This window comes from Netta rufina (genome assembly GCF_964035555.1).
Source record: "Netta rufina genome assembly, chromosome: 27".
NCBI classification, from domain to species: domain Eukaryota; kingdom Metazoa; phylum Chordata; class Aves; order Anseriformes; family Anatidae; genus Netta; species Netta rufina.
The window spans coordinates 2,126,962-2,151,836 of record NC_140151.1 but is presented as its reverse complement, the minus strand read 5'-3'; the positions used below and the strand labels follow the sequence as shown (position 1 = coordinate 2,151,836).

The 24,875-nt window shown below is 62.5% G+C and overlaps 3 protein-coding genes across 11 annotated transcripts; 2 read left to right on the top strand and 1 right to left on the bottom strand.

The window, feature by feature from the left end:
• The first annotated feature begins 2,314 nt into the window (after nucleotides 1-2,314).
• SLC20A1 (solute carrier family 20 member 1) lies at nucleotides 2,315-11,548 on the top strand. Of its 3 annotated transcripts, none has more exons than XM_084302241.1 (11): nucleotides 2,315-2,414; nucleotides 2,621-3,210; nucleotides 3,289-3,429; nucleotides 3,565-3,650; nucleotides 5,566-5,662; nucleotides 7,471-7,590; nucleotides 9,018-9,278; nucleotides 9,360-9,921; nucleotides 10,026-10,211; nucleotides 10,547-10,631; nucleotides 10,834-11,548. In XM_084302241.1, exons 2-11 carry the CDS (start codon nucleotides 2,865-2,867, stop codon nucleotides 10,993-10,995), a joined length of 2,046 nt encoding a protein of 681 aa, XP_084158367.1. In that variant the 5' UTR covers nucleotides 2,315-2,414; nucleotides 2,621-2,864; the 3' UTR covers nucleotides 10,996-11,548. The 3 variants fall into 3 exon arrangements, with proteins under 3 accessions (XP_084158367.1, XP_084158365.1, XP_084158366.1); XM_084302239.1 differs by having other exon boundaries at nucleotides 9,357-9,921; XM_084302240.1 differs by lacking the exon at nucleotides 2,315-2,414 and having other exon boundaries at nucleotides 2,602-3,210; nucleotides 9,357-9,921.
• Nucleotides 11,549-12,117: 569 nt separating this feature from the next.
• Nucleotides 12,118-15,917, top strand: LOC311219185 (cytosolic purine 5'-nucleotidase-like). 7 transcript variants are annotated; one of them, XM_084302219.1, is made up of 18 exons: nucleotides 12,118-12,192; nucleotides 12,567-12,640; nucleotides 12,736-12,853; nucleotides 12,964-13,059; nucleotides 13,192-13,283; nucleotides 13,368-13,425; nucleotides 13,547-13,640; nucleotides 13,785-13,838; nucleotides 13,924-14,007; nucleotides 14,123-14,164; nucleotides 14,260-14,367; nucleotides 14,480-14,546; nucleotides 14,620-14,771; nucleotides 14,951-15,002; nucleotides 15,124-15,184; nucleotides 15,282-15,454; nucleotides 15,580-15,627; nucleotides 15,708-15,917. In XM_084302219.1, the coding sequence occupies exons 1-18, from the start codon at nucleotides 12,122-12,124 to the stop codon at nucleotides 15,767-15,769; spliced, it is 1,506 nt and encodes a 501-aa protein (XP_084158345.1). In that variant the 5' UTR covers nucleotides 12,118-12,121; the 3' UTR covers nucleotides 15,770-15,917. The 7 variants fall into 7 exon arrangements, 4 of the variants coding, with proteins under 4 accessions (XP_084158345.1, XP_084158344.1, XP_084158342.1 ...); XM_084302218.1 differs by having other exon boundaries at nucleotides 14,620-14,790; nucleotides 15,278-15,454; XR_014619154.1 differs by lacking the exon at nucleotides 15,708-15,917 and having other exon boundaries at nucleotides 15,278-15,454.
• A 915-nt stretch (nucleotides 15,918-16,832) lies between these two features.
• On the bottom strand, nucleotides 16,833-24,374 carry CKAP2L (cytoskeleton associated protein 2 like). Its single transcript, XM_084302271.1, has 9 exons — nucleotides 24,326-24,374; nucleotides 23,053-23,119; nucleotides 21,028-21,094; nucleotides 19,593-20,647; nucleotides 18,947-19,148; nucleotides 18,213-18,368; nucleotides 17,758-17,821; nucleotides 17,305-17,455; nucleotides 16,833-17,208 (listed from the first exon to the last, which is right to left on the bottom strand). Exons 1-9 carry the CDS (start codon nucleotides 24,342-24,344, stop codon nucleotides 16,983-16,985), a joined length of 2,007 nt encoding a protein of 668 aa, XP_084158397.1. The 5' UTR covers nucleotides 24,345-24,374; the 3' UTR covers nucleotides 16,833-16,982.
• Nucleotides 24,375-24,875: the final 501 nt, after the last annotated feature.

The window sequence follows — 24,875 nt, the reverse complement described above, 5'->3', positions numbered from 1 at the left end:
CAAATCAGGGGTCCTGTGGTATATAGGGGAGGTGGGTGCAGGCTGATGTGCCCGTTTCTCTCCGTTACCCCTTCCCCAACAGGTTCGGCACACGGTGAGCCCGTTAGGGTGACTGGATGCAGCCCCAAGCCATCCACAGTTGCTCTGGGTGCTCAGGAGGTCACATCCCTGCCTCTGCACCCTGCTCCACCCTGTGTCCAGGCAGGTCCCCCACCAAGCCACCGCACCTTGTCCCTACCCTCCAAATAAGCTGACGGCAACGTTACGGTTTGGTGGAGGTCTGGAGAGGTGGGAGCACATCTCCTCCCTCCGCAGGGCCGGGGATAGCCATGAGCCAGGCTGGGAGCAGCTCGATTTGGGGGGGGACCTTCCTACCCCAAAACCCAAGCCGGGGCCTCTCCCCCTCTGCAAGGAGCCTCCTCGCTCAGAGCCCTCCGGTACGGCCGTGTCTTGTCCCGGGGAGCCTGGAGCTGGACCCAGCACTGGTGATGTGGGCTTAGCGGTGCTGAGTGGAGGTGCTAGCCAAATCCAACCGAAATAACGCTGGGGCCGTTCCTTCCCCGGGTGCATGGCCCGGCATCCCCCCGCAGAAGGTCAGGAGGTTCCTCACAGCCCATTTCTCCAGGCCGCCGCAGTTCCTCTGGATGGCAGCACAGCCCTCTGGTGCGTCAGCCGCTCCTCCCCATCCTCTGTCATCAGCAAAGCTGCTGAGGGTGCACCTGCCCCGTGCCCAGGTCAGTAACGAAGGGGTTGGACAGCACGCACTCCAGCTGCACTTTGTGCCACCAACCCCGGTGGTTCAGACAGTTTTCCTTCCACCTCGCTGCCTGCCTACCTAACCGGTGCCTCGTCATTTTGTGTATGGGGATGTTATGGCCAGCAGTGTCAAAACCTTGCTAAAGTGGAGGGGAACAACGCCCGCTGCCCTCCTCTTCCACCCAGCCAGCCACCTCGCTGTGCAGGCAGTCGGGCTGGCTAAGCTCAGTGTCCCTGTTGGAAGTCCACACTGCCCACTCCTCATCGGGTTTTTCTTCACCATGTGCTTGGAAATCGTTTCCAGGAGGAAATGGGATTGGGAGCCCCGAGCCCTGGGTCCCCACAGCATCGTCCGGGGGCTCCCACCTGATTCTCCAGCAGATGCTCACCTGGGACAAAAGGGAGACCATGAGGGACAGGGATGGGGTCAGGGTGCGGGGTTGTCCTCTGCCACCACGGGGGGAGCCAGGAGAGGTAAGGAGACCCCAGCACCCCTCTCCCCGTGCCCTCAAGCCCGCCCAGGGCCGCGGCACAGCTGCATGCGCCCGGTGCTGCACGTGGCCGGGGACACGGGGCCAGCAGGGACACGGGGACAGCAGGGACACGGGCCGGACTCTGGCCCCGTGACGCGGGGTCAGCGGGGTGGGGGCACCCAGGCCACTTCCCCCAGCGGATGCCAGCAGCGGGCCCACGTCAGAGGTGGCCCCACGAGGCGACGACTCGCGACGGCCCAGCCCTGAGCCACTGACCCGTGCTCCGGCCACACACAAGCCAAGTGCTGGACACGGGTGGGCTCCCTGCCAGCCCCCTGGCCGGACACCCCGGCTTCCTGCGCTGTGCTGACCCCCTGCCCCCGGCCGGCTCTGCCCGCTGGGCCGCGGTTCCTGCCGGGCAAGGGTCGCCCGAACAAGGGAAGAGCTGGGCAGCCGCGGGGCACCGGGCACGGCCTCGAGGGGGGCACGGAGCAACGGGGCAGCGCTCACACACGTGTCCCCGTGCACGAGGAAGCAGGAAGCGTGCAACAGCGGCGTGCAAGGACGTGCACACACCCAACGGGAAAACAGCGGGTGGGGGGCTTGGGGCCAGCCCCGGGCACCCCGGGGGGCTCCTGGGGGCGGCCACAGCCAGCACCGGGGGGGAGGGGGGACACGGGGGGACACGGCGGGCCCGGGGCGGCCGGGGGCTGGTGCCCGGCGGGCCCCGTGCACGGGAGCTTCACGGCGGTGCCGGGCTGGAGCTGGGGCAAGCCCGGGGCTGTGCCCGGTGCCGTGCCCGGTGCCGTGCCCGGGGCCCGGATCGCGCCCGGTGCCGGTGCCGGTATCGGGGCCGCGCCAGAAGCGGGCGGCGCCCACGTGGAGCCGGCGCGCGCTGCCCGCCGAGAGGCGCGCCAAGAGGTCCCCGAGCAGCTCCCGGCCGTTGAGCGGCCGGCAGCCAATAGCGGCTCGGCCCCGCCCTCCCGGCGGCCGGCGGGCGAATGGGAGCGCCGGGCGGCTCCGGACGTCACGGGGCGGGGCGGGGGATGGCGGCGGTCACGTGTCAGGTAGGCTATAAAAGCCCGGGAGGGGCCGGGCCGAGCTCAGCGCGTTCCCAGCCCGCGTCCGGTGCCCGCGTCCCGGTGCTCCCGGAACCGGCCCCGTCCCGGCCCCTGGGCGCTGTCGGTGAGCGGGGCGGGGGAGGGCGGCCGTGGGAGGGGCTCGGAGGGGGGGGTTGGGAGGGGTATGGGAGGACCTGGGGGGCACCTGGGAGGGGTTTTGGGGCGATTCCGGTTGGTTTCGGGGTTTTTTGGGGCTTTTCGGGGCTTTTGGGGATGGGAGCGGCCGTTGTGTCCGCGCGGTGCCGCCCGCTCAGCGCCCGCCGTCCGCAGGATGAAGAGGCCGCCCCCCCGCCCGCCCTCGCCATGGAGCCCGGCCCGGCCCTGACCGCCCCCGGCCGCCCCGCAGCAGCCGCCGCCGTCGCCGCCCGCGCCCTATAGCAGCGGCCCCGCGTCCCGCCCGCAGCCCTATTTAATTTTGTACCTTATTTATTGTCGCACCTCCGTACCTCACGCTCTGTTTACATCCCGGCCCCGAGCCCACCCCCACCCCGTCCCCAAACCGCCGGCAGCAGCCATGGATTCGGTCCCCACCGGTGTCACGGCGCTGGCGGAGAGCGGCGGCGCGGTGCCGGCTGCGCTGACCGGCTTCCTCTGGATGCTGGTGCTGGGCTTCATCATCGCCTTCGTGCTGGCCTTCTCCGTGGGTGCCAACGACGTGGCCAACTCCTTTGGGACCGCGGTGGGCTCGGGCGTGGTGACGCTCCGCCAGGCGTGCATCTTGGCCAGCATCTTCGAGACGGTGGGCTCCGTCCTGCTGGGGGCCAAGGTGAGCGAGACCATCCGCAAGGGGCTGATCGACGTGGAGATGTACAACGCCACGCAGGAGCTGCTCATGGCCGGCTCCATCAGCGCCATGTTCGGTGAGTGCCCGCGCGCCACGCCGTGCCGTGCCGCCCCGTGCCGGTGGCTCCGTTACCAGCCTTGTTCTCGCCCTGCAGGATCGGCCGTGTGGCAGCTTGTGGCTTCGTTCTTGAAGCTTCCCATTTCGGGTACCCATTGTATCGTCGGAGCAACGATTGGCTTTTCCTTGGTGGCCAAAGGGCAGGAAGGTGTCAAGTGGTCTGAGCTGCTAAAAATCGGTGAGTGCAGCGAGGTGATGGCTCCAGACACAGCGCGACCACCTCTGCGTGCAGCACCAGCCCATGCTGCCACCCTGCATGTCCAGGGCTTCCCCTCCCAGCAGCGTGGTTCTAATCACACCTCTTCTCTCCTAGTGATGTCCTGGTTCATCTCACCCCTCCTGTCTGGCATCATGTCTGCTATCCTGTTCTTCCTTGTCCGTAGGTTCATTCTTCATAAGGTAAGGATGGGCCAGCTGTGTGTTGTGACAGCCTAGGGCTGCTGGGGGCTCCCAGTGTGCCCGTTAGTGGGTCTGGTTGGCTTATGTGCATCAGAAGTTCTGCAGGTGCATGGGTTTGGATGTGTGCTTGTGGTGAGCCTTGAGTGGGCACCGGTCCAGGAGCAGCTGAAGGGACCTAGGGGAAGACGAGAGCTGCACTTGTTCTGTGAAGTGGAGCCCAGGAGATAAGGAGGCTTCACTTACCTCCTCCAAAACATCTGGGCTGGCAGTGTCCCTTGCCTGGCTGGAGGAGAACCAGCTGCGGCTTCCAAGTAGCAAAGCAGCCTGGAATTGATAACATCAGAGCTTCTTGTCAGGATTTTCCTTGACTCATGGTGCGAGGGTGAGCCGTGCTGCAGATGAAGGCAACGACTGACAGCGATGGCTTTGTTTTGAAGCCGGAAGGGACAGAATTGTCCCTGGTGCTGTGGAAAGTGTGCTTTCCCCCAGGAGAGGCTGGCTGGGCAGCCCACACCTCCAGGCTGTTCTGTATCACCGCGAAGCAGAGCAGTTTCTGCTGGTTTTATTTTTCTGAAGCCGGGCAGGGTCCTTGCACCTCTCTGGGTGCTGCTGTATGCCAGGAGGCATGACTTGTGGCCGTGCCAATTTGCACTTCCTTCAGCTTGTGTGATCTGCTCTGGCATTAGCCTACAAAGGAACTGCTGCTTCCCGTACGTAGGAGCAGCGTTTCCATCCCAAGCCACCTGCGAGCAGCAGGTCTAAAGCTACTTTGGGGGGCTCAGGGGCTGTATTTGGGGCAGCATGCCCTGAGCACAGAGCTCAGGGAACCCCGGTGTCCTCTTCTTGGTCACCGTGGGTGCAGTGCCTGGCCTGGGAGCCAAAGTCCAAGCCTGGGGTGAAACCTGCAGCTGAAGCTTCTCAGGCAAATTGTTCCAGGTTCTTCTCTGCCTTAAAACTTGGTCAGGTAGCAGCAGCCTCCTGGCAGGGCTGCGAGGCTCCAGGTGAACCCAGAGGCTCTGTGGTGGGGCTTGAGAACGAACTTTCCCTGTTTGAAGGGTGTGGAGGTCCAGGAAAAGGAAATTGGCACCCAAAATGTTGCAAATGGAGGTGGTGGCTTTAATGTCACCTTTTGGAGGTGACAAACCTCTGTGAAGCACGCGACACTGCTGGTGAGGGACACTCAGCCAGCCGTCCAGGGGAGCCAACTCCAGCATTGTTGTGTAATCAGTTTGTTCTGCGCATTTGAGTTTAATGACTTAAATGAGTTTAGGGCTGGGATCTAACTACTTCTGCTTCGAGAGATGTTAAGATCGTATCGCTGCTGCTTTCTGCCTGGCAACCTTCTAAAACAATCCGGCGTCACTGCTGTCGGAGTAACCTTGCATAACTGGCCTTTGAGAGCCGTGCTTGCCCCCCGTGCTTCCTGTTGTCGAGTGGCCCTGGCACGGAACCGGCTGCTTGCGGCCCCCTCGCCGTGGTCGGCAGCGCTGCGTGCACTTGCATCAGCACGGGACCTGGATTGCCGGGCAGCGGTAGAGATTAAGTGCTCCTGCTGCCGGGGCGAGGGCCTCTCTGCGCAGGTATGAGGCCGAATAAGCTGCTTGTGGGTGGTGGACTTCCTTGTGCAGCCTGGGTCAGCTGGAGAGGCAAAACTGACAAATGGTTTGGTCTGAAAGCACCCAGTGAGGTGAAAAATCCTGTGCGGTTGGAGCCGGAGGAAGGGCTGCAAGAGCTTGCGTGTGTTTGCAGGGGGTGTCGGGGGCCTGGAGGTGCCCCCTGGTTCTGGCTGGGGGCACGCTGCAGGGCTGAAGGCCTGGGGAGTCTCACGATGTGGCTGGGGGTGGCCACTCCTGTGCTGCACGGCCCTGGTGGTGCTGGGCTCTGGGTTCCTGCAGCTCCCCACCTTGTCTTGCAGGCAGACCCCGTCCCCAACGGCTTGCGAGCTCTGCCTGTCTTCTATGCCTGTACCGTGGGGATCAACCTCTTCTCCATCATGTATACCGGCGCGCCCTGTAAGTACACGTCTGAATACTTGAACCTGAATTTTGGAATTCTTTACAAAGCCTCCATTAAATGCACGATTTACCCCTTTTTGCTTTTCAGGGCTGAATTCTCCTAGAAGGCGGCTGGCCTGTGCCGGTTACAGAAGGCGGCAGGCTAGCGTGCGCTGAGTTCTGTACTAGATAGTTCCCAGCCAGAGGCCTGCCCAAACTAAACCCCACAGACCTTTCTCCTTAGACTCCCCAGCACTGGCAGATAACGCGACTTCCCCTTCTCCTTCTCTCTAACCTGTGCTAACCTCAGGTACCAGCTGCTGCTGGGAGGCTCCTCGGGCTCCCCACAATCCGGTAGTGAGGCTAGGAGCAGGGCTGGAGGCCGGGCGTGGAGCCCGTGGCCTCTCTGTTCACCTGGGCCCTAAGAATAAACTAATTATCCCCGAGACTTCCTGGCGAGAAGAGCTGGCGCACTGCAGCTGGCACCTGTACTGAGAAGAGGAGTTCGCTGCAGTTTGAAAGCCCTTTGGGAACACCAAATTGAAATGTTTGTTTGGCTGTTGTGTAGGGGGGGGGACAGAGCCGGGCAGGACGGGAAAAGCACAGCCCTGTCGCCCGCCCGCTTGGCACGGGCGTAATGAGCGGCGTACCCGCAGAGCCCGAAGGCAGGCTGGTGGGGGAAAAATACCAAATCATAACTTCCATCAGTCAGAGTAACTCGGCGTGAGCTGTTTTCAGTCTGAGTGGGTTTCCTGTTGTGGAACAGTGGAAGAGGTCGCTGGAGGCTGACAGGAGGCAGTGCTTTTTGAGGCTTTTGAGGGTTTTCTCTGTAAACAGTGCCTGGAAGGCTTGCGAGGGCTATCAGCTCCCTCCCCTTGGTGTGCCTGGTGCGGTGTCCAGCCCGGCGGGCACGGGTGAGGAAGAGGAGGAGGCTGAGAGGCACCGAGCTCACTGAGCAGCAGTGCTGCTCTGGGTTGGTTCACATCTCAGCCTCCCCAGGTGGATTCATGTTCAGCCCGAGTGCCTGGCTGGAGGAGTGGGGCGAAGCCTCACGCTGCTCCCTGTGGGCTTCATAGCCCTTGGCAAGCCAAGGTTGGAGGCTGCCCGGGGCTCAGAGGTTATCAGAGTGCGTTATGGTGGTGTGAGGGCTGCAGCAGGACATGCAGGAGCTGAGCCATCACGAGCACTCCGTCTCCTGACAGGTTGCAGCAGACTGTGAGGTGTAAGCGCCTGCTGGAAGTCACGCTGCATGTGGGGGCGCTTGGAACTAGGTCACTTAACACCTTGGGTGCCTCTCGGCAGGTTTCAGCAGAGAAATCACCTTGGGAGAGGTGCTGGGGGCAGCCCGGCTCTCTGGTGGGAGCAGCCGAGGTCCTGCCTTTGCTCTCCCCCTCGGCTTCCCAGCCCGATGTGCCAGGGGAGGCAGCACTCACTGCCTGCTGCAGCAGCCTGGCTGCGTTTTTCTGTGACATTGCAGCAAGGCAGGACACGGGGCTGCGCGAGGCGGGCGCGAGTATTCCTGGGGCTGCTCAAGCAGAATGCACACCGGGCGCTAATCGGGTTTGGCTGCGGGAGGGAGGAGGGAAAGTGTCTGAGCATGTGAAAGAGATTAGCTTTTGATGGGGGAGATTGTACCCTGGTGGGGCTCCACGTGTGCTAAGCTCCTGGTTTCCGTGTGGTCAGCAGTGGATTTCCCATTAAATTGGAAGCTCGCTGGCGGGCCGGCCAGCCCGGGCGTTGCAGGTGGAGCTGCTCTGCACACCCAAGTCGTACACGGAGGGGGCTGTGGCCCTGGGGTTTTCAAGATCCGTTGTTTTATTTCCTAGTGCTGGGCTTTGACAAACTTCCTCTCTGGGGTATCCTCCTAATTTCGGCGGGGAGTGCTGTTGTCTGTGCTCTCGTCGTCTGGTTCTTTGTATGTCCGAGAATGAAGAAGAAAATTGAACGTAAGTACCTGCCTCTTTGTGATCCTTTGGGGGAGGGCGCGCTTACTAACAAACTTCCTTTCGCAGCGGGGAGACCTCATTAGCCCCAGGGCTGTTATTAGCAGGGATCCTTAGCTGCAGTTATCACTTAAGCTGCTCTGCCAGCCCTGAGTCACCGGGTGCATCTCACCAAGCCACGGGCTGGGCCCTGCGAGCTCCTTGCCACCTGGGGGCTGCTGAGACCCCAAAACCCCCCCTGGGAGCAATGTTCTGCTACCTGGCAGCTGCTGGGCAGGGCAATCCTGAGCTGCTCTTGGCACTGTGGCTCAGGCAGGAGGCAGCGAGGCTGTCAGCTGGCGTAACCTTTAATCCCGGGCATACCTGGTGATCAATCTTTGGCCCAGCAGCTGCAGATAGCAAGTCAGAGCTGTGTAATCTTATGAAATCCTTTCCCCGTGGCAGAAATGTCTGTTGAAAGGCATCCAAAACAGCAGTCCCGGCACCCTTCTAACAGCGCAGGCAGCTCGGAGCTGTGCGGGGTCTCGCACACGAGCTCTGCGTGCAGTCAGCTTCCTCGTTGGATGTAGGTGAGGGGATAGCGAGTGTCCTTGTCAGGCTGGTGGAGCTGGGGTGTGACTAACATTTTTATGGCTGCCCTTGAAATCCTTCCAGCTGCCGGAGCTTCACGCAGCTCCTCCCTGCCTTCAGCTGCTGTGCGTGGGGCTGGGGGCTGCTGGGGGCTTGGTGCCAGGGTGGGTGGCAGTTGTGGTGGAGGTGTCTGGATGGGCTGAGCTCCTGTTTCCAACCACTGTTTGCAAGTTCCCAGCAGGAACAGCCTCAGCTTCCTGGGCTTGGTGAGGCACCGGCTTGGCTCCCCTCGGAGCAGGAAACCAAGCAGTGCGGGGAAGCTGGAGGCTGCTCCTGGCAAGCTGGGCTGTTTGGGTTTGCAGCCCGGCGGCAGGAGCTGGAGCCAGGCCCCAGGCAGTGGGGAGAGGATGGAGAAGTTCAGGGGGTCCCGGGAGAGAAGCAGGGCCCTGTCTGGGTGCTCCCCTTGTCTAAAGGTGCTGCACTGCCCGGGGGTGCTGGCAGCAAGGGAGGGGGCACAGACTGAGAAAAACATGGCTTGTTTGTTGAAAGAGGAATCTCTGCCCTCGGAATAACCAGCAACATCCCCGTAATGGTGCTCACCACACCCGGTGTGGGTGTGCAGGGGCTAAAAATAGGAGATGAGCTGGCTTGTGACAGTCTGGCTGCTGAGCGATGGGCAAGGTGTGACTGATGAGCATTGGGGTGAGAGGGAGCAGCTACCAAAGTTCAGTGCTGGGGAGGTGGAAGCCAATTTGTCTGCCATAAATCCTAGCCTTGAGGGCCATGGGCCTCGCGGGCGGCAGGGCGGGTGTGGATCTGGCAGAGGGCAGGGGCTTTATGGCATCTGCTTCTCTTGGCAGGAGAGATTAAATCGAGTCCTTCTGAAAGCCCCCTGATGGAGAAGAACAGCAGCCTGAAAGAAGACCACGAGGAGCCCAAGGCCCCTCTGGGCGATGGTCCAGGCAATGCCAAGAGCCCCATAGCCGAGGTGGTGTCGCCTGTGCCGCACCGGGTGGTTGTGGAGGAGAGGACGGTGTCCTTCAACCTGGGGGACTTGGAGGAGGTCCCGGAGCGCGAGAGGCTCCCGAGCGTCGACCTGAAGGAGACCAACATTGATAGTGGTGAGCACTGGGGGGTTGGTGGGGAGGGTGCTGGGTTCTGTGGGTCCCTGGGCACTAACTCCCCTCCTTTTCCCTCAGCAGGAGCCGTGCAGCTGCCCAACGGCAACCTCGTGCAGTTCAACCAGGCCGTGAGCCACCAGATGAGCTCCAGCGGGCAGTACCAGTACCACACCGTGCACAAGGACTCCGGCCTCTACAAAGAGCTGCTGCATAAACTGCACCTGGCCAAAATGGGGGACTGCATGGGGGACTCGGGGGACAAGCCCCTGCGCCGCAACAACAGTTACACGTCCTACACCATGGCCATCTGCGGCATGCCCCTGGACTCTTTTCGGGCCAGGGAGGGTGAGCCCAGGGGCGAGGAGATGGAGAAGCTGACCTGGCCCGCCGCTGACACCAAGAAGAGGGTGCGCATGGACAGCTACACCAGCTACTGCAATGCGGTGGCGGATACGCACCCCGCTGCCGACGTGGATCTGAACGCTGCCCAGGTGGAGATGGGCATCGGCAACAGGAAGGGCAGCAGCAGCTCCCTGGAGGAATGGCAGGACCAGGACAAGCCCGAGGTGTCCCTCCTCTTCCAGTTCCTGCAGATCCTCACTGCCTGCTTTGGCTCTTTTGCTCACGGTGGCAATGATGTCAGGTCAGTGGGGCTGGCCAGCCAGCTCAGCCCTTCTGCTGGCTCTGCGGGGCGGGCGCTGCCCTGCTCAGCTGACATGCCAGCTAAGGGTTGCCTTCCTCTTGCAGCAATGCCATCGGCCCTCTGGTTGCGCTCTACCTCGTCTACCAGACGGGCGATGTGGCTACGAAAGTGGCGACTCCCATCTGGCTGCTGCTGTACGGCGGCGCAGGGATTTGCATCGGTTTGTGGGTGTGGGGACGGAGAGTCATCCAGACGATGGGCAAGGACCTGACTCCCATCACACCGTCAAGGTAAGGCAGGGCTGGAACCGTGTCCTGCTCCCAGAGCCCTGGGCGAGGCAAGAAGGGCTCTTCTCACACCCCTCCAGTGCTTTACCCGGGGCACTTGTGGCCCCGTAATGCCTCCCTGCCTGCTGACCCCTGCTGCAGGGGCTGTGCTCCAACCTCCTGCCCTGGAGGAGCTGGTCCCAGGCAAGGAGCTGGTCCCACTGTGTGGTATCTGCCTGGGCCCTATGGGGGGAGCAGCCCCCAGCTATGGCTGGGGCCAAATCATCCTCATGGTCAGGGGGGCACTGGGGTCCTGGTGCCAGCCCCGTGCCGCATTCCCACGCATTTTGTGCCCACAGTGGCTTCAGCATCGAGCTGGCGTCTGCCCTGACCGTGGTGATCGCCTCCAACGTGGGCCTCCCCATCAGCACCACCCACTGCAAGGTAAGGATGAGCCCGGTCTCTTCTGCATCCTGTTGCTGATGGGGGACAGGCTGCTGCTGACCCCCCGAAACAGCCGTGAGCCTGTGGGATGAGGGAGCTGGTGGCAACGAGGGGCTTGTGCCAGGTCTCCCCGCTGGGGCTCAGCGTGTGGGGCAGCCCCACGGGCGAGGGCTGCGCTGAGACGGGGCCGTCTCCTTGGCAGGTGGGCTCGGTGGTCTCCGTGGGCTGGCTGCGCTCCAGGAAGGCGGTGGACTGGCATCTCTTCCGCAACATCTTCATGGCCTGGTTCGTCACCGTGCCTATCTCGGGCCTCATCAGCGCTGCCATCATGGCTGTCTTCAAGTACGCCGTCCTGGGAGTGTGAGGCGCCTGCTGCTGCCCCGGGCCGCTCGCGCTGTGCCTGCTTTCCGCTGCCGACCGTGAGGGAGCCGAGCGCGCTCCCCCGCCGCCTCCCGGCGTGCCGTAGGCCTGTCCTCATCCACAGGGCTCCCCTCCCTTCTGCCTAGTGTTGTCACTGAAGTATCTTTTGTTTTTTAATGGTTTTGGCGCTACGTTTTTAGAAGGGGGTGTGCGGCTGTGAGCCTGTGCCTGCCCGAGGCATGGCTGTCCCACTGCTCTGTAGGTCTAGATTAGCAGTGACGTGGGAGGACACTTTTTTTTTTTTTATTTTATTTCTCATGACTTTAATTCGGATCCCGTTGCAGTGATTCCTCCCCAGGAGGAGGAGGACTGGTGCTGCTGGTCCTTGCCCCAGGCTGGGGGCCGCAGGCTGCGCTGTGCTCAGCTTTGCCTCCATCTGCAGTGGTGACGCTGCCCCGTGTCCCCCTGTGGCTGGGGGGCAGCCCTGGGCCCCCCCCAATACCACAGCCCCTGCTCACTGCTGCTACCTCGGACTCAATAAAGAAATCCTTCGTACACCAGTGCTGCGCCTCTCTTTTTGGGGGGGGTTCTTTGGGTTCTCCTGGCTTTCCCCCCCATTTCCCAGTGCTGTCCCCCCACACCCTGGGTGTGATCGGGGCCTGTGGCCCTAGATAAGAGCCCCACATGGCCCCTGCTGTCACGGGACATGGGGGAGGCTTATCACGGCCCCACAGCTGGGGCTGACCCCAAATTGTCACTGCTTTCAGTGGGGCTCCTGGCCAAGCCTGGCACAAGCCCTGGGGGGCTTGGGGGCCTGCCCCCCACTCCCAACCTCCTGGGCTGGCCCCACAGTTCTTGGGATTTTGGGGGGCGCTTCCCTCGTGTAGGGCCGAGGGGGAGAGGCCGGGGGCGGTGCGGGGCCGGGCCTTGACCCTTGGTTAATGATTGCCCGGGGGCACCGGGCCGCCCGCAGCCTCCTGGCGCCGTCGGGGCCGCGGCCGTGGGAGGGCGCCGCTGCCTCGGGGCCGGGGGGGAACCGGGGGCCGCCGGGGCTGGGATCGCGGGGCCGGGGCGGGGCGCGGGGCCCCGTTAAAACGGGCGGAGGTCGGAGGCGACCGGAGGCGGCGGTGATGGGCAGCGAGGGAGAGAGGGGCCCGGGGCAGGGCGACCCCCGGGCGCTGCGGAGGGACTGCCAGCACCGGTGGGGGTTGGGGGGGGGGGGGGGTGCTGGAGGGGCGGGGGGAGAATTTGGGGGGAAATGGGCAAATTTGGGCAAAGGGGGCGGTGAGGCCGGGGTCCCCTTGCGCTCGTCCTGAGCAAACGGGGGAGGCTCCGTGCCCTGCGCCCCCAGCCCACCGTGGCTCCGTTTCCAGCTGAAAAGCCCTTTTTTCTACGAAAAGCCCTTTTTTCTACTGAAAAGCCCTTTTTTTCTGATGAAAAGCGCTTTTTTCTGCTCTGATCTCTCCCCGCGGGGCCCCTTGCCTGGGGAAGGGACCCGGGCACCTGCCGTGGGGGGTCTGCGCTCCCCCCGCTGCTCCCCAAACCCCCCCAGTGCTGACCCCCGGTCGCCCCCAGGATCTTCGTGAACCGCAGCCTGGCGCTGGAGAAGATCAAATGCTTCGGCTTCGACATGGACTACACCTTGGCCAGTGCGTGGGGCGGTGGGGAGGGGACGTAGGCAGATTTCGGGGTGCTGCCCCCCTGCCCCCAGCCCGCACCCACGCCACCCCCCTGCCCGCTGCAGTGTACAAGTCCCCCGACTACGAGGAGCTGGCCTTCCAGCTGCTGCTGGAGCACCTCGTCTCCATCGGGTACCCCCACGAGATCCTCGCCTACAAGTATGACCCCACCTTCCCCACCCGGTGAGTGCCGGCAGGCTTTAGGGACGGGATCAGGGGGGACACGCGTGTGGCAGGGGCACCGGGACCCCCCCGTCCATCCCACACCATGCTCACGGGGGTCCGTGCCGCAGGGGGCTGGTGTTCGACGCCCTGTACGGGAACCTGCTGAAGGTGGACTCGCACGGGAACCTGCTGGTCTGCGCCCACGGCTTCCGCTTCCTCAAGGGGTGAGTTCTGGGCTCGGGGGGGTCGCAGGGGTCCCTCGGGGTGCAGGCGGTGAGGTTTTGGGTTGTGGTTGGAGGGGCAGGATCCGGCCAGGTGCTCCCCACACTCACAGCGGCTCCGTGCCCCCTCCCCAGGGCCGAAATCCTCCACTACTACCCCAACAAGTTCATCCAGCGGGACGACATGAAGCGCTTCCACATCCTCAACACCCTCTTCAACCTCACGGGTGAGTGACCCCCCCCACACACACCCTCACCCCCCGAGCCCTCCCTGTGGCTCTGCCCCCACTCACGGCCGCTTTCCCTGGCAGAGACCTACCTCTACGCCTGCCTCGTGGACTTCTTCAGCAACTGCTCCAGATACGTCAAGTAAGAGGGAAATAGGGGAGGGGACAGGACGTGGCACCCCCCCCAGTGGCAGTCTGGGTGAGGAGGGGGTCTCAGGGGGCCTCCTGTCACCTTCACACTCCATTTCCCCCCCCGATTGCAGCTGCGACACCGGGTACAAGCACGGGAACCTCTTCATGTCCTTCCGCAGCATGTTCCAGGACGTGCGCGAGGCCATGGACCAAGTCCATCTCTCGGTGGGTGCCACGGACAGGGTTTGGGGGACACCATGGCCATGGCTTCACCCCCAGAAGTTTTTTTGGAAGGGGGGGGGTGGGAGGGACGAAAAATGTCTGGATCCTGGCACCATGCCGAGCTCGCACCACCCGTCCCCTCTGCAGGGCTGCCTGAAGGAGAAGACGCTGGAGAACCTGGAGAAATACGTGGTGAAAGATGTGAGTGTCTCTGAGCCCCCCCACCCCAAAACCAGACCCCCATGCCCCCCACCGGCCCCCAGTGCCCTGACTCTGCCCTCGCCAGCCCCGCGTGCCCCTGCTGCTGAGCCGCATGAAGGAAGTGGGGAAGGTCTTCCTGGCCACCAACAGCGACTACAACTACACCGACGTGAGTAGCAGCACCCTCACGCCTGGGGGGAGAGGGCACGGAGCACAGCCCCCCCACCCCACAGCTGCCCTCCTGCGTGACGGTGTGGTGGCAGTGCCCCCGGCTGTCGTTGCAGGCCATCATGTCCTACCTGTTCGACTTCAGTGACGGGGACAAGGTGAGGCCGTGCTGGGGGTGCTGTTGGCAGCCCCCCCGCCATCCGTGACCCCCTCTTGTCACCCTCCCTCCATGCCATACCCTGCTCCCTGGCAGGCCGAGACCCCGCAGCGCCCCTGGCGCTCCTACTTCGACCTCATCGTGGTGGACACCCGCAAGCCGCTCTTCTTCGCCGAGGGCACCGTCCTGCGCCAAGTCAACACGGTGGGGACCCGGCCGCTGCGTGCCACCCTCCTGACACCTTGCGCAGCACGGGCACAGCCTGGTGGCTCCGGCGCAGGTGACAGCTCCACCAAGGGGGCTTCTTTCCCCACAGGACACGGGGAAGCTGCGCATCGGGACATACACTGGCCCCCTCCAGCACTGCGCCGTCTACTCCGGCGGTGAGTGCCCGGCCGGGCTGCGCGGTGGCACGGGGACACGGCAGCACCGTGCCCTGATGTGTGGCTGGCACAGGCTCCTCGGACGTGGTGTGTGACCTGCTGGGCGTGAAGGGCAAGGACATCCTGTACATGGGGGACCACATCTTCGGGGACATCCTCAAGTCCAAGAAGCGGCAGGGCTGGCGCACCTTCCTGGTGGTGCCCGAGCTGGCCCGCGAGCTGCAGGTGTGGACGGAGAAGAGCGGTGAGCAGGGCTTGGCTGGGGCAGCCCTCCAACCTGGGACCTCCAACAGTGACAAAAGCAGACCTGGGGACAGCCGAGCAGGGCGGGACGTGTCCCAGCACCCTGTGGTGGCCGTGCTGGGGCCGGTGGCTGTGCTGAGCTGGACCCTTTGCTATTGCAGAGCTGTTTGAGGAGCTGCGGAGCCTGGACCTCTTCCTGGCGGAGCTGTACCAGTGAGTGGGCACGGGGGGGGCTGTGGCTGGGGCACCACGGGGTGCAGGGACCTGGAGGAGACACGTGGAGGACCCTCGGGTGAGCTGTGAGACCCCGCTCAGGGCTTGGCTCCCGCTGCAGGCACTTGGACAGCGGCAGCAGTGAGCGCCCGGACATCAGCTCCATCAAGCGTCGGATCCAGGTGACGCCCGGGGACCCATCCCCGCTTGTGCCCCCACATCCAGCACCCCAGCACGGGGCACCAGGTGCCCTGACCGTCCTGCCGTGCCCGCAGAAAGTCACGCACGAGATGGACATGTGCTACGGGAAGATGGGCAGCCTCTTCCGCTGCGGCTCGCGCCAGACCCTCTTCGCCAACCAGCTGATGCGCTACGCGGACCTCTACGCCGCCTCCTTCATCAACTTCCTCTACTATCCCTTCAGCTACCTCTTCCGGGCGCCCTCCGTCCTGGTATGCAGCTCCTGCCCCCACGCCGTGCCTCAGTTTCCCTTCCTGCCTTGAGGGGGCTCTGGAGGACCCCAGCCCGTTGGGTGCTGGGCGCCAGCCCCTCTCGCCGCCCCCTCTCTCCACTGCAGATGGCCCACGAGTCGACGGTGGAGCACGGCCCCGTGGACGCCGTGGAGGTGGGCAAGTCCTGGCCCGGCGCCGGCACCCCAGTGATGGTTGGGTCCTGTGCCCACTGAGCCCCCCTCCTCTGTCTCAGGTCACAGGGGTCCCCCAGGACTCCATCAGGGAGGAAGAGGAGGAGGAGGAAGAGGATGGTGAGGCCTGAGCCCGTAGCAGCACCGCTGGCTGCCGATTTGGTGGGTGCCAGCCCCCCGAGGGCACTCAGTGAGCCCAGAGGACCGAAGCCGCCTGCAGGACGATCGGTGGCCCCGTCCTGTCCCCGCACAGCGGTGCCCTTTTCTCTTCTCTTTTCACCCTTTATTTATAAAAGGTTCTTTAACTCCTGGCTAAGCTTTATTGGTGTCATAGAGTGGAAGAGACATAAAATCAGTTATGAGGAAAACTTTTGCCCCAGAGCTTGAGAGATGGGAGCAAAGCACGACTCCCAAATCCTAATCCAGCAGCTGGGACTGTGTGCAGGCCCCTGGGCAGGGGGCAGCAGCCCTGAGCCAGCCCCCTCGCTGCCAGCAGGGCCGCATCCTGCACCAGGACCTCCAGATACGGCACCTCAGCCATCGAGGCTTCCCAGTAAAGATGCTGAGCGAAGCCAGCAGTGGCTGCGGTGAGATGGGAAGACGAAGGTTGGGGCTCTGCCCTGTGCTTTATGGCAGCAGCACTGTTTCACCCCTCTCACAGTAGGGAAACGGGGCCGTGCTGCCAGAAGGGTCCTGAGCTGCACCCCCTGGCCTCCCCCAGCCCCACCACGCACAGAGCTCAGGCCTGGCAACCCCCAAGGACCCCCAAAAGGGGGCAGACCACCACCTGTGTATGATGGCTGCATCCGTGGGGGCCTGTGCCCAAGCTGCTGCGATCCTTCAGGCACCCCAGGACCTCCAACCTCTCCTGGGGGCTAGAGCATGGCACAAGTCTGGCACTGTTGGTGCCACCATGGGTGGCTCTGGCTGTCCAGGACAGGGTCTGTGCGTGCCTCCTGGCAGGGAGATGTCAGCCAGGCAGGGCACTGGAGCAAAGCCCTGGGGACACCACTTCCTGAAGCACCAGGGGGTGCTGGAGCATCACAGGGACCCAGCGATGTCCTAGAGCACAAAACCCAGGGCGTGCATCGGAGCAGAGCCACGGGCAGCCCCAAGGGCAAGGAGCCCAAGCCTCCCATCCCAGACCTCACGCACTACTCATAGGCCACACTGCACCTCTGCTGCAAGATATTTAATATTTGAAAACAGAGGAAAAGGCTAATTACATGCCACCCCTACGTATTTACATCTGAGAGGCAACAGGAGAAGTGGGTGAAGTAAGTGCATGACAGCAAGAAGCACGGGGCAGCCAGCGCCCCTCGGGGAGCACTTTGGGGCTACAACTTCAAAATCTCCATCTCTGCCACCTCCGGCAAAGCCTTGTTTTTCCGGAAGACGTACTGCGTGTCCTCTTCATCATCCAGGATTTCATTGAGGGATGACACGACAGGGTCGTGGTCCTTCAGCATCACCGGGTAGCAGCTCGCGGCCCTCTCTATCCGCAGCGAGCGCCGCACCGGCGTCAGGAATTTCAGCTCCTGGCCTTCTGGCAGCTCCCTTCCCCTGCGGGGAGAAGAGCCAGGAGGTAAACCCGGCAGGCAGGAGCACTGGCACGGGGAGAAGGTGCTTGCTGCCAGCTCTGCGAGCAGCTCCGCTCACCTGGGTATGGATGTCACCTGCAGTTTGATGGAGGAGATGGGCAGGCTGGGCAGGGAGCTCCCCGCCATGCTGGGAGTCGATTCCGTGTGCTCCCTCTCTGCCAGGCAAGGCGCTGTGGGCTCCCAGGGCACGGGCTGCTCAGCATTTTCCCCTGAGAGGAGAGAGGAGAAGGGCAGCACGGTTGTAGAGAGGGCAGAGCTGGAGCAGGCTCACAGCACCGCAGCGCTCTGCCCGCAGCCCAGGGCGCCTCGCTAGAGGCCTGCTGGGCTGAGGCCTGGCCCCGGCAGAGGGCTCCTGCCCCGTTTCTGAAATCAGGATTCTGGACTTTGACAATGCTCCGTCACCATCAAAGTCAACAGGGACACCGGGCACAGGCTGCAAACCGTGCTGCTTCCCTGCCCACAGCAGCAGGGAGCCCCAGCCTGCCAGCCGGCCCCTCCGTGCGTGTGTTACCTCCTGGCGTCTGGCCTGAAGTCTTCAGAATATCAAGGACAACATCTCTGAGCTCCTGGAGCGGCTGCAAGAAAAGCCAAACACAGGTCAAGGCAGGCATGACTCAGGAACAAAGAATAGTCCAAAGAGAACGGGAGAAAAGGTTGCTGCTGCTGCACCCTGTGCTGGAGGGAAAGGCTGACGGCTGCAGCGGTGCCCTGCCCTAAGTCAGATCTGCGAGCACGCTGCGGGGTGGACACAGCCCAGCTGGTAAATCCCACCAGAAATTGCTGTTACACCGCCCAGGCACGGAGCTGCCATCGTGCTGCTTCCAGCCACAGCCCAGGGCACTCGGCCTCCCAGCCCTCCTCTGGAATCCGAGCCCAAAATCTGCCCCTTGTCTGGATGTGACCCGCTGGCACAGGGCAGGGATTGCAGGGAGCCAAGGGGAAGCGCTCACGGCGCTCCCTACTCACGGTAGCACCAGCTGAGATTGCGGCTTTGTACAGCTCCACCACGTCAAAGGGGCCGCTCCGGGCGAGCAGTTTCGCTTTGCAGATCCAGAACTTGGCGCATTTCTCTGCTCGGGGCTCGTGGGACAGAATTGCAGAGAACTCCTCCGACTGGACACCCTGCGAAACACGGACAAGGTGTGAAGAACGGGGCCACCCCTCAGGGCCAGCGCTCCTGGGCAAAAGAGGCAGGGTCTGAGCCCGGATTTTGCTTTTTACAAGTCTCTTGCATGACCTTGGGCAGACCATTTCTCTGCCTCCATTTCCCCCTCAGTAAAATAAGCACTGCAGGGGGATGTTGAGGGAGAGGCTCGCCAGTGCAGGCAGTAGCAGAGCCACTAGCCCCTGGCACTGGGCTAGCAGGTGGCACTGCCAGGGGTGATGTCCACCAGGGACATGTCTCAGGGTGGCTCACACAGCCTGGGCTGCTGCTGCAGAAATCCTGCTGCAGACCGGTAGCAGGACAACAGGGACACACGTTGGCCATGTTACTGGGTGTCACTGTTGTCCTTGTCATCGCCCTGCATGCCTTTGGCCTATCCCCATAACTCCAGGGGTGAATGGAGCATTAGGACTTGTATTTTTCCCAAGACAAGCAAGAATCCTCGCTCTACACCCATGTGAGCACGCGGCCCTCATCTCCTGGGATGCTCCAAGGGAAGAGAAGCCTCTGAAAGCTGCCACTTCCCCATCCACACCTCCTCGATGAGCTTCAGGCACTCAGTCAGCAGGTTGTTGATTTTGTCCAAGTGGAGCTGCTCGGGCTTCTCTGCTTTCTCTTCCTCCTCAACAGCTCTACAGATGGGCAGCTTCGCTCTCACTGGCTTTTTTTTGGACTGCACCATAGGTGGCCGTTTGTAGGTCTTGCCTTTGGATGCCAACCACTGCTCCAGTTGCCTCCTGTTGAGGGACCAAGGGATCGCTGTTACCCCCACTTTCTGACCACCAGCACTTGCTGAGCTCTTCCCCATCTTCCCCTTGGATCTCACTCTACCCAGATTCAGCTGCTCGGTGGGAACTCCAACCTAAAAACTCATCTGAGCCAGACTGGGCAAGGCAAACCCGCCCAAATTTGTGTGTTTTGAAGATTTTTGAACAGGAGAGCAGCTGCACGAACCAGCAAGGCTCCACCTGCCAGCCACTACGACCCACTCGCTGCTGGCTGCGTTACGCACGGCAGGGGACTGCCAAACCTCCGGGGGGAAAAGGGGAGCTCAGAGCAGCCCCAAACCACCCAGCAGCTGGCTGAGGGAGCCCGGCCCTACAGGTAGAAGCTGGCTCAGCAGCTCTGTGCTCTGCTGTCCCCTGGAGGCAAGGACAGAGCCAGCCCGAGGCGCTACTCACCTCCGATCCTCGGCCGTCTGGGTCTTGGGGACGCGCCCTGCGTGCACCCCGCGTGCCTGCGGCGGCTCCGGGTTCAGCCTCTCCCTCCTGCTCACAGCCCCTGGAGCTCTGGGGCTGTGAGACCGGCCCATGGTGGCTCTGGCTTGAGACAACGCCGTGTGTCTGGGCGGCGCCTTCACGTCCTTCCTCTCTGCCCCAACTTTAACCACGGGCCTTTGCCCCGACACCGCGGCGCCCAGCCTCACGCTGGGGGTCCTTGTGGACCCCAGGGTTGTGGTCCCCTGGGGCCTGCTGGAGGCTGGAGGCTTCGGGGGAGATCTTTTCGCTTGGGGAGCCCTACTGTGGTGCTGAAGGCTTCCCCCCACCAGCGTGCCAAGTAGCTTTCCTACAGGTTGCCCTGCTGTACTCGTTTTTTCATGTTTTACTGCTGTTTTTTTGTGTAGCAAATTAGTAGAAACAGCAAGCGCCCGAGGGGGTTGCAACAGCTGGGTTTTGTCACTTGGTTTTTGAGATGCACTCTTTGAGCTTGGCAGAGACTTCCTGAATTTGTCCTGAATCAGTGTTTTCTTAGCCTGGCAGCTATTAATTGTCCTTGACACAGTGCCTGAGGTTTGCCTATGAGCCAAGGCCCTCTTGTTCGTGACGCTGTTTCCATCCGACTGAAAAGCTCTGCTCTGCACGAGGTGTGTAGGTGCTTGTGCTGAGAAGTTCTCTTTGTTGCTCTCCAGCTGTTCCTGCAGGCCCTCGGTCAGCAAGCAAGGATCCCCACGAGCGGGGCCACCACACGCGGTCTCCTCAGTCCCTCCTGGGTTTAGGGAACCAGAGGCAGAAGCTGGGAGCCTCCCTCTGGGAGGTGCAGAAGGGTTGACACCTGGTACAAGCCCTGAGGACAGCTTTGTGCTCTTCCCCGGCTGCTTTGGATGTACCACGGCTGCTCCCCACGATGTACTTGGAAACTTCTGTGGGGCAGCACGGCCCCCCCGCCACACGGGCTTGCTGCCCCTCTCAGCATCCACCGCCACGTCTGGGAGAACATCCCTCTTGTTCCTGTTAGCCTGGAGAGAGACAAGGTGAAACTCAAGCCCCAAAACCAGCAGGGCCCAGAGGTCTCCAAGCCCAAAAGATGAGGAGGGCTCAGCTTGATCAAACCCCAGCAGCTCGCTCCTACCCCGGCCCTGCCAGCCCAGGGGGCACAGCAGCATCACAGTGGCTGCCAACACAACACCCGCCAGCACCCAGATGAAGGGCAAGTCTCTCGGCCCGAGTTCCTCTGCAAAATAATTAGTTGTCTTATTGCCAGCTGTTTAGCAACACGTTGGCTGCAGCTCGTTTGGGGTCAGGAACTCGCTGTCCTGGTTTGTGGACCCTGTTCTGCCTGGACATGCTTCAAGCGTGAGACGTAAAACCAGACTGAAAAGATTTCTCTTCTACTTACATGTTCTGGTTTAGAAACTGGTTTTAGGACTGGCTCCAGGCGATTAATCCGGTCATTTAAATAGGGCCTGCAGAAAGGCAAACAAGTTATCGGGGTATCCAGCAGCTCTCTCAGCAGAGGTTCAATACCTGAAACACTTGCCGTTGTTTCAGCAAGCGGAGCTTACGAGAAGCCTTTCGAAATCAAAAAGCTGCCAAGGAAGCCACCACGTCACGTTTCTTTTTCTCCCGTGCGGCAGCGGAAAAGCGGCACAATAGGCTGACACCCGGGGCCGTCACACAGCTCACGACCGCCGCCGCCAAGAAAAGCCATCAAAGCGTTTCCTGCAGCCGAGGGGCCGGGCAGGCAGGATGCGAGGGGCTCGGACAGCTCGTGCCGCCCCTTGCCCAGCTGGGACCCCCGTTTCCCCAGCCCACTGGGGCCGTGCAGCCGTCACGGCGGCGCCTCGGAGCGCGCCAGCACCCGCTGCGAGCCCCTCAGCAGCCCACCCGCTGGCAGCAAACAGGAGCCCGCTATCAGCAAGGAGCAGCAGGGTTCTCCCAGCCTCTGCTCCCACAGCTGGCTCGGGACCTGCAGTGGGTTTACGTGGCAAGGGTTTGGTAGCGGGGGGCTGCAGGGGTGGTTTCTGTGAGAAGGAGCTAGAAGCTGCCCCACGTTAGGTGAGGAAGCCACTGCTGGCCAGAGCTGAGCCAATAAACGATGCTGTTTGCGCCTCTGTGAGAGCAGATTTCAGACTTTCTCCTGAGGGATGGACCCCGTGGTACGGGCCCATATCTGGAGCAGTTCTGGAAGAGCTGCTGCCTGTGGGAAGCCCACGCCGGATCAGTTCATCAAGGACTGCATCCCGTGGGAGGGACCCCACAGCACAGGGGACGAGAGTGACCGAGAAGGAGCGGCAGAGAAGAAGTGCTGTAGACTGACCATAACCCCCATTCCCCCGTTCCCCTGTGCCTCTCAGGAGGAGGAGGTGGAAGAGGGTGGATGCAGGGGAAGGTTTTGTTTTCTTTCCTTTGTTTCTCACTTCTCTAGCTTGGTAGTAACAGGTAATAAATCTTACTATCTCCCTATGCCAAGTCTGTTTTGCTCATCAAAATAATTACTGCGTGATCTCCTTGTCCTTATCTCAACCCTTGAGCCCTTTTCAAGGTATTTTCTCCCTGTTCCTCTTGAGGAGGGGGAGTGAGAGAGCAGTTGTGGTGGACCTCAGCCACCCACCTGAGTAAAACCAGCACAGGAACCCAGCCCAGCTGCCAGGCAAGGCTGACACCCCTGCAGACACCTCACTGCAACCGGAGAGCTCGGGTACTGCCCTCCGCTCTGCACCAATTGCGTGCTATGCCATTAAGATCATGAATTTGGTTTATATTCTACTTGTGGTGTTTCTCAGAGCCTGGCACCAGGGATTGGTTCACCCTTTCTGGTCCCTGGTGCTGCTTCCCTTTGTCTTCTCCCCATGGGGAAGTTTTATGGCTCCCAACAACAGCGTGAGGAATAGTGCAGCAGAGCCTCAACTGCTCGGCAGTTCCAGTTAAAAGCTCTGCAGAGCGAGGCCTCGCAAGGGGCTGCTTGTGGCAGCGCATCAGCACAGCCCAGCAGCAAAGGGGCTGCCCGGCCAGGCAGCTCGCTTAAGAGGTCTGAGGGTCATGCCTAGCTTCACTGTTTGTGTGCTTTTAAGTGCACCAAAAAAGCCTCTTCCTAACTCCGGCCTGTCCCAGAAGGCTGCCAAAAGCGGCACTCAAGCTCGGATGACCCTTTTTCAAGACCCAGCAGCGCCTTTGATGCAAGAAGCCATGCTCAAAACCCAAAATAAGGTTTGGTGGAGGCTCAGAAGACGCACAGAGGAGATGTTTCCAGCAAGGAATATCAGCGCTGAGACCACAGCTGTGCTGCCAAGCGAGAGCACAGCAGGGGTGCTGCGGGACCAGAGCTGTCCCAGGCTGTGGTGGCCCGGAGACGAGGCTGTCCCCATCGGGGAGCTGCTGCAGCGACGAGGCAGAGGCCAGCAGGCTGCACGCCGTGACTTACTTGGTGCTTGGGTGTTTCAGCTTTCCTTTGGCTGCCAGGTACTCCTGGAGCTGCCTCCTGCGCTTGTCTGCAAGGAGATGGTAGGGAAGGATCAGGAGGTGGTTAGGGCCCGAGGGAACAGTTCACGCTAGGGATCAGGAGGTTCCGGACCCAGAGGGGGGCTGGGTGCTGGAGCGGGCACCCCAGGGCAGGGGTCACAGCCCCAAGCCCGCTGGAGCTCAGTAAGCGTTTGGACACCGCTCCCAGACACTATCTGATTTTGGGATGGTCTTTTGGGGACCCAGGAGCTGGACTCCATGATCCCTGTAGGTCCCCTCCAACGTGGGGTACTCTGTGACTCCACGCAGACACAGCAGGCGCAGCCCCCAGCGCTCGGGGCACCCCTCACCCATTTTTTGCCCCGTGCCCCAGACACCCCCCCAGCCCCTCCCAGCATGGGATCCCAGCCCACCAGCAGGCACCAGAGCTCCTTTGGAAGGGTTTATGGGTTTCCCTAGGTTTGCCAGGCAGCCCCCACCCCCTCTGCCAGCCCCCCGTGCCCCCCCCAGCCCTCGCCTTCCATCACTGCTCGGTGCATCCCCTAAATGTCCCCCGAGCCCCCCCATGAGCCCCAGCCCCCCACTTTTGGGGACAGGCTGTGGGGTGTGGGCACCAAGGCCCCCCGGTGAAGCCCTCCCCAGCCCCACACCCTGGGGGCTCCCCCAGCACGGCCCCACCTGGCAGCCCCCAGGCACCCCCCCACGGCTCCGAGGGCACCCCCAGCACCCCAAAACCCCCTAACACCGCCCCTAGATCTGTGGGGACCCCCCTGAGCCCCAGGACCCCCAGCGCAGCTGCGGTGCCCTGGGTAGGGGGGTCCCTGCCCCATGGGGACCCCCCCCATGCCCAGCAGCCGCCCCGGGACCCGAAGGCGCCCGAAGATCCCCGAGGGTACCCGAAGATGCCCCAGAGATGCCCGAGGACCCCCGAAGGTGTCCGAAGATCCCCGAACGCCCCCGAGGATGCCCCAGAGATGTCCGAATGCGCCCGAACGCCTCCGAAGATACCCGAAGGTGCCCCCACAGGTGTCCGAGGACCCCCGAAGGTGCCCGAATGCCCCCGAGGATGCCCGAGGACACCCGAAGGTGCCCCAGAGATGCCCGAACGCCTCCGAAGATACCCGAAGGCTCCCGAAGGTGCCCCCAGAGGTGTCCGAGGACCCCCGAAGGTGTCCGGAGATACCCGAATGCTCCCGAAGATACCCGAGGATGCCCGAAGTGCCCCCGGCCCTCACCCTGCTCAGCCGCCGCCATGTCCGGCCACCGCCCCTAACCGCCGCCCGCCCCGCGCTGATTGGCTGCCGCCTCCTTCGAACCACCTAATGGAGAGCGCGGCAGGGGGCGGGGCTCGGGGCACAGCGGGCGGCGATTGGCCGAGGCGGGAGGCGGGGGGGCGGGGACGGGAGGCGGCACGGGGCGGAGGGGGCGGGGCCGGCAGGGGGGTGGGCGTGGGGACCAATGGGGGCTGCGTGCATTAATTAGCATAGATTAAGGAGGCGGGGCCTGGGTGGGCGGGGCGAGGGGGAGGGGGCGGGGCTTGGGGGGCGAGGGGCTGGGGGCTGGGGCCTGGGTTTGGGGTCTGGGGGCTGGGGGCTGGGGCTGGGACTGGGGCTGGGCTCAGCACAGTAAATGGGTGTAAAAGTACGGTAAAAAGTGTAAAAAGTGTAAAAAAACACAATAAATAAGTGCGAAACCTCAATAAGTGCGACGCCACAACGAGTGTAACGGCCCGATCAGTGTAATTGCACCATAAATACGTGGAAAAAGTCCAGTAACAGCACGATA